Source organism: Belonocnema kinseyi, chromosome 3 (genome assembly GCF_010883055.1).
Source record: "Belonocnema kinseyi isolate 2016_QV_RU_SX_M_011 chromosome 3, B_treatae_v1, whole genome shotgun sequence".
In the NCBI taxonomy this organism is placed as follows: Eukaryota; Metazoa; Arthropoda; class Insecta; order Hymenoptera; family Cynipidae; genus Belonocnema; species Belonocnema kinseyi.
The window spans coordinates 59,354,317-59,361,377 of NC_046659.1; the positions used below are offsets into that span (position 1 = coordinate 59,354,317).

The following is a 7,061-nucleotide window of genomic DNA, read 5'->3' on the forward strand; positions in this document are numbered from 1 at the left end:
GAACGAACGTGTTATTTACTTAAATAGCACGAGAATTCTGGATCTATCTGAAAAATCTCTATCCCTTCCACACACTACTCCTTTCCCCTGCCGAGTGAGTCATGCCTACCCCGAAAGGGAAATGGCTTAATGGTGTATATATTTGCCTGAAAGTTAGACAGTTTTTTTAATTCTGCTGTAAAATTCGGGTTTTGGCACTTACACCCGTATGCAGTGTGCCCCTTTAAATATTAACTTTTTCCAGACAATTACCGAGGGTCCAATTACTCTCGATAAAAGTGGAAATGTCTCCATCAAAATTCAGGCGAAACCTGGAGCCAAGCATAACAATGTCACAGGTTAATAAATGATTGAAATCTAGTAAATGAGCTATTATTATTGTTAAAATAAATTTAATCAATGGTATTAAATATAAATAATTTATAGACATTTCTGATGAGGCAGTTGGTGTGGCAATATCTGCCCCACCAGTTGAAGGTGAAGCAAATACAGAACTTGTCAAATATATAGCATCTGTTCTAGGTTTAAGAAAATCGGACGTATCCCTCGAGAGAGTAAGATGCAATTTTAATTTCACAATTTCTATCTTATAGATTCTAATAGTATCTCATACGTTTTAAAATATATTTTTCATTACTCATCAGGGATCTAGAAGCCGGCACAAAACAATTCTCGTTTCTGGTTCAACTGTGGAAAAAGTTACGGAAAAACTAAAGGCTGAAATGGAAAATTGATAATAAGATCTAGAATTTACAATTAAATATTTAAAATTAAAGAACTGGAGATACCTTTACATCAATGTACAATATTTTTATTATCAATCACATTAACATTATGATCCATAACTGTCTCGCATTTAATATAAGATCATGGTTCATGCAAACATATTCATATTAGATTAATTAAACATTATCTATACAAAGATTTACACGCTAATTATGGCAGTTTCCTTTACTTATAATTGCACAGTATCATACTTGTATAAACGAGGTACAAACTCACATATAATAAATACAAGGCAAAAACCTTGTCGAGACGATCAAACTGATCTAGAATAATATTCTAGAGAAGAATAATCTTGTATTTATAGAATGATTGTATCTTCTTTCTGCAATATCTTATCATCCTCTAACTTTTTCATCAGAGAAAGACAAATCTACAGTATTGACTGTGTTGGTGCTTAAAAAGCTAAGGAATTCTTATTCAATATTTAATAAGGAACTGAATTGGGACTCTGTTAATTCTTAGGATTGCAAAATTCAGTGCTTACATTGTCAATTGACACATTAGTCCAGCTCTTAAGGTCATGTAATACTTACCGCAGATTTCTACTCAATTCGCGTGGACGTGAGTTTTTGTGAAAAAATGTCCGTGAGGCAGGAATCGGGAGAGTATTACATGGCCTTATTCTTGAATCCCTTTTTAAAGAGTCAAGTATAATTATTCTTGTACTTCAAAAGCCTTGTCATCGAGCCATGGTCGAAAAATTGGCAGTGTAGATGGATAATGAGCTCCTCTTTTCGATGGCGCAGTTCCTGCTGGAGCCCCTTCTTGTCTGAGAGGATATGTGGCAAGGACAATTGGAATTTGTAATTTTATTTCCTTGTCCAGACTCTTTGGGCTTATTACGAACTGCAAAGATAAATATTTATTATTATATTTGAAGTGATTGTATTTATAAACTCTGAAGCACTAATGTAGGTAAAATAATTAATTTAATTTAATAAATAATTAGGATATCATGTGTTAATAAATTAGGTATATTTGTGCTTTCAATGAATGATTATCTACTGTAGGGTGGTCTCGCCTAAATTATTCAACTGATGCTTTCATAGTATTCAATTGTTTTAGCTAAAGGAAATATAGATAGTTACTTACATAAACGTGGTAAAGGACGTTAATTAGGTGACATCCCCTTAAATTTGTGGGAGGCAGTGGTGGAACATACATTTGTTCATTTAACCATTCTTCAGCTTCTCCTGGTCGGATTTTCCCTCTGGAAACACTTGCTAATTCTCGAGTTTCACTTGCAAGAACTTTACCTCTACATAAATATTGAATTGTCTCCGTGAGAGATGCTTTCGTTGACTTCATCGTTACCTGAGGAAATAATATTTAAATTTTACATTAATTTATGCATAATTTGCTCAAATTTAAAATTATACAAAATTTATTTTCGCACATAATTTGAACTTTTGTCGTTTGTCAATTTAAAGCTTTCAAAAACTTACGACCAATTTGTAATGTTTCACAGGTTGAAAAGATTTAAATTTTTAAACTTCAGAATTTTTTAATTTGATAGCGTCGATTATTAAAGTGTTAGAATTCCAAAGTTAGTGATCTGTTAACAGTAATTAACTTGAAAGAATTCAAATTGGGATCATTATAATTTTTGAGCTGTTACAGATTTGAAGGCTTGGAATAATGAGCTTTCAGTGTCAGTTGAAATTGGAAACTTCAGTTAGTATTTATTAATGCAATCTAATTTTAATTGATTGAAATGTGAGAACATTTAAAAATTGACAGAGGCTAAATTGAATTTAACAAAATCAAATTTTAGCAGCGTTCACCTTAGAAAATTCCATAGATTTACATAATTTGAACGCTAACAAATTTCTAATCTGTAAAATGGAATGTCTTGTATTTAGAAATCCTTCAAGCATGCTTAAGACTGCTTAAGATTAATATCTTTAATCTTTGAATGACGTAATACAAAAGAGCTCGAGTTGGAAAAAATTGGAATGATGAAATTGGAAATCAAAAACAGCCTAGCCATGAATAATTTCACTTTGAGGTCCTTATAACCTTTGTGAAAATTTGAAGTCAATGGTTGAATATTTTGAAGATGTGGCAGTCAGAGATAAGTTTAAAAATTAATTATCAGAGTTCAGTCAAAGTCGCTCATTTTTTTCGAAATCTGTCAAATGTACCCAACTTTCTCAAATAATAACAGATTTCAATATGTTTAGTTTTTCAGGACAAAATCTACTTTTTATAAAAATAAATAAACTAAAATAATTTCAAAAAGCTTTCAAAGTATCTCAATTGTTTTTGAGCACGCAGAAACGTTATCACACTCAAAACAAGATATTTGAAAAATCCTACAGACTCAATAAAACTTTAAGATCGTTTGGAAAGCTTTTATAAATTATTTTTATTTTTGTGTGGCTTACAAAAATAAAATCTTGTTCTAACAAATCTGAAAGTATTTCAATCTTGCAATATTTTTAAAAATCTTTATTTAATTCAGTATCTGGAGTAAATTTTACGAAAAAAATTAATATTATCGATTCTTACAAACCTCTGGGAATTAGGAATTTTTTAAACTTACTTTTCCTCTTCAGAACTTCAGCATATTGATCGATCCTCTTTCAAATTTTATGCAACTTATTAGGGAACAAAATTAACAGTTTTTACCCTAGGCTGAAATTTATCAGGAAAAACTTTATTTTTTGGATTTCTTTCAGAGTATTTATGCAGAACTGTAGAGTAATAACGTTTCGGAAGCGAATCGATTCCCTCAGCAGACTACTTTTTACATTTCGTATAATTTAATAGTAGTTTGTATGAATGTTTTTTGGAATCATCTATAGGCATCAAGAAGAATGTATCGAAAAACTCGAGATATATTGAACCAAATGTTCTACAAAAAATGTATTAAAAACAAAAAAATTTCGTAAAATTAATGATGTTTCGAAAACTTAGTGAGATCTGCTGAAGCCACCTTCAAATCACTTGAAATATTCTAAAATATCTGCAGTGATTTGAATTCACATGAAGTCACTTGAAATTTCCCCAATTTTTTCGATTCCCGGAAAAAGAAATTTCCTTTTTTTCAAGGAATGTCCCAAAAAATGCAAAATATCAGTTTTATGTCAGATTCATGCTAAAGACGGCATTTTTCGAATAATATTTCTAAATTAATTATTTATATATATAGCTCACGAATTAAAAAAACCATATTTCAAACTTAACGCATTTGGTAATTATTTAAACAACTTCCTTATATTGTAAATCGTGGAAATTTATTATTTTCTGAAATTAATATCGCAGGTGATGCATGCTGAATGTGATATTGTTTTTGAAAGACAGTTTACAATTATTTAAACAATTAATATCACTTGCTTCTTTTCGTAAGAAAGATGAAGAAAATTCTAGTTTAAAACAATAATTAATGTTGAAACAATTAAGGTATAAGTTCTGATATAAGAAAATACTGAATAATAAGCGACATAATATAAGAGATAACAAAATTAGACTTTTCTCCGCCTATCCTATGAAAAGGCGAAAGTTATTGATTATTAATTGTTTAGATAATTGCAAAACTGTCTTCCATAATAAATATTACTCTAGACGTTCATTAATTGCATAATAAATTTTATAAAATTTTAACTTTTCAAGATTCACAGGGGGGAAATATTCTTTAATAAAATTAAAATTGTTTAAATAATTGTAAACCTTTATTGACAAAAAAGATCACTCGCAGCATCCATTAACTACGTTACAGATACAAAAAAGTAATAACTTCTTGGAATTTATAGGGGGGGAAAAGCTGTACACTTATGAAAATTATTTAAATAATTTCCAAATATCGTAAAGAATCTATTACCCTAAAAATTCATTAATTAAGTCATTCATTTCAGAAAAAAAACTTGTTACGATTAACAGGGAAAGATTGTTTGAAGAAATGAAAGTTTTTTAAATAATTACCAAATATTTAAAGATAGAAATATTTTTTTTTAAATTCATAAACTGTATAAATGGTTAAAGAAGTAATAATTTTTTAAACAATTCAAAATTAGTTAGAAAATACTTTGAAACTTGTCACTCGTCGAATAAAACAAATTCATGTTAGAAAAGTTCCAAAAAATACCGTAAAATAATAAATAATAAAATAATACTGCAATTTACACTTTTTGAGGCATTTTCCGAGCAAAAGTGACAACTATGATAATGATAAACTTCACCATTTGGAACCACTCAAACTAAAAAAAATTATAAATAATTAAAGATTAGAGTCATAAGGATTTCAACGCTTACATAAGAATGTATATTGTATATATTAATATTGCATAAAAATTGGAAGGGTTCCAAAATTCCGGATAGAAGCATAAGGTTTTCATTTAGAGATTGATCGATGTTAGAAATCCTATAACGCATTTTTATAAAATTGATCTATAATTATCATAAAATATGAACCGTTTGACACAGTTTTGCCCAGAAGTTATTGTGTAAGTATGTTTTGTAAGATGGTAAGATGATCTCCAGCGCAACGTAGGACATGACAGTAGCGTAGGACACTCACCTTGCTGCGATTGCTGACAGTGGCTGAAATGCCGATAGTTTCACCAGGGACGTAACCACCTCTGTCTAAGCTCACCCGACAGAATACCGGTCCACTTGAGACACACGATACACCTACTCGTTGTTCAACCTCTAATCTTGCCGGTTGCTGCACATCAAAACAATATTACATTACAGTAATACTCTCTCATATCTCATGACTCTCAATAGCCATTCATTTTATCAATTTAATCATCCTTTTTCTTCTCTAGCTCTTATTATAATTCGTCCTAGCATCCTTAGAGTTTCATACTAACAACTTATTTATAAGAGCTTTACTTCCTAACTATTATCTTTCTAAATAATTTAAAAATAAAACATTAAATTTATTCAAAAGCAAAAAATTATCTTCGTCCTCAAAGCTGCCTGTCTTCCTCAAAGGTGTCTACGCGATGGATGATTTTAAATTGCCGGTTATGTTCTCCCGGTCAATTGTTAATATTTTTCTCCAAGGGATGGACCACTCTCCCCTCAGTTTGCGTGTGTGAGGGATATATTCCCAAAGAATGCATCGGTATATTTGAGTATACATATGGGAACATTTGGGAATATATTTGAATACAATGAATACTTGAAATATGTATGGGAACATGAGGAAATCTGTGGGAATATTTGAGAATACTTGATAAAAAATCAGAACATTTGGGAATACATGGAATATATTATAGAAGAATATATTATATATCAAAATCCGCAAAGAAATTTAAAATAGCTTAAAAATTTATCATATGTTGGTCGTTTATCTGAAAATAAAATTTCGGGAGTGGTCCGAAAAATAAACGATATATGAACAGAAAAATATCCAAAAGAAAATTCTTTCTCCCTGAAGATTTCTATAAAAAAGTTGTTCCGAAGAAGAATTGTTTTCTTTTTTTTTAATGTTCAATAATATTTTACACTCGATTTTAAAAGTTTGTTCAGGTGCCAAAGAACACATAATATGGGTCCAGATTCGAATAATAAAATCTCCCCTCCGGATGTGCCCCTGTTGTCACTACGCCTGCATACCAGCGAAGACGCCAAATTCAAAGCTTCTTTTAAAATCCACAACAAGATCAAATAATGACAGGCAGTATCTACGGGTACCGAAAAATCCCGATGTTTGAATCGAAATTTCAGTACAAAAAGTCCTTCTACTAGGTCTGGGATATTCTGTGGCTACAGGCATAATTATTAACTTTCCATTTTTTAAACTTTAAAGGAAAATTTTAAATTTAGACTGCGATATCACATTTAGAACTAATCAATATTTACTATTTAGTACATAGCACAATAGCATATTTCTAGCCGCAATGAAATTATATGATTTATTGTGAAATCATAAAATCATGTCCAAATCGTCGGAATCTTCAAGAAATACTTTAAAATATGTATATAATGAGAATATTTGAAAATATTTCAGAATATTTTGGAATATTTAGAAATATCTAGAATATTAAGAATGTCAAGAATATCAAGAATATTTACGGAATATTTCGAGGTTTATAGGGAATATCGGAGTGGTTCAACCTATGTTTTGTCTGGTCAATTTAACCCTTAAACGGCCAAAACGCCACTACCGGGACACTGCTTTTCAACGGCTAATAACTAAGACTATTCGGCACTAGAAAAAATTGAGACCCATATATTTTTATTGCTTAAGATCTCCTCTTTCCGACGGTACCAATGAAATTCCTCAAAAAATTTATTTATTATCCCAAAATGCAGTTTAAACAAAA

The 7,061-nt window shown here is 30.3% G+C and overlaps 2 protein-coding genes across 3 annotated transcripts in view; one reads left to right on the plus strand and one right to left on the minus strand.

The window, feature by feature from the left end:
- The window catches only part of LOC117170134 (UPF0235 protein C15orf40 homolog), a 7,745-nt gene extending 6,922 nt beyond the window's left edge, over positions 1-823 (plus strand). Inside the window, exons 2-4 of one of the 2 annotated variants that reach the window (XM_033356674.1) lie at positions 245-338; positions 427-554; positions 645-823. In XM_033356674.1, the coding sequence (XP_033212565.1) occupies positions 245-338; positions 427-554; positions 645-734 (312 nt within the window). In that variant the 3' untranslated portion in view covers positions 735-823. The remainder of the gene's footprint in view (positions 1-244; positions 339-426; positions 555-644) is intronic. The other variant, XM_033356675.1, reaches the window with a different exon arrangement.
- Positions 794-7,061, minus strand: part of LOC117170132 (arrestin domain-containing protein 4) — a 16,164-nt gene continuing 9,896 nt past the window's right edge. Inside the window, exons 4-6 of the mRNA XM_033356672.1 lie at positions 5,306-5,452; positions 1,879-2,100; positions 794-1,632 (exon numbers count right to left, since the gene is read on the minus strand). Of these exons, the coding sequence (XP_033212563.1) occupies positions 1,441-1,632; positions 1,879-2,100; positions 5,306-5,452 (561 nt within the window). The 3' untranslated portion in view covers positions 794-1,440. The remainder of the gene's footprint in view (positions 1,633-1,878; positions 2,101-5,305; positions 5,453-7,061) is intronic.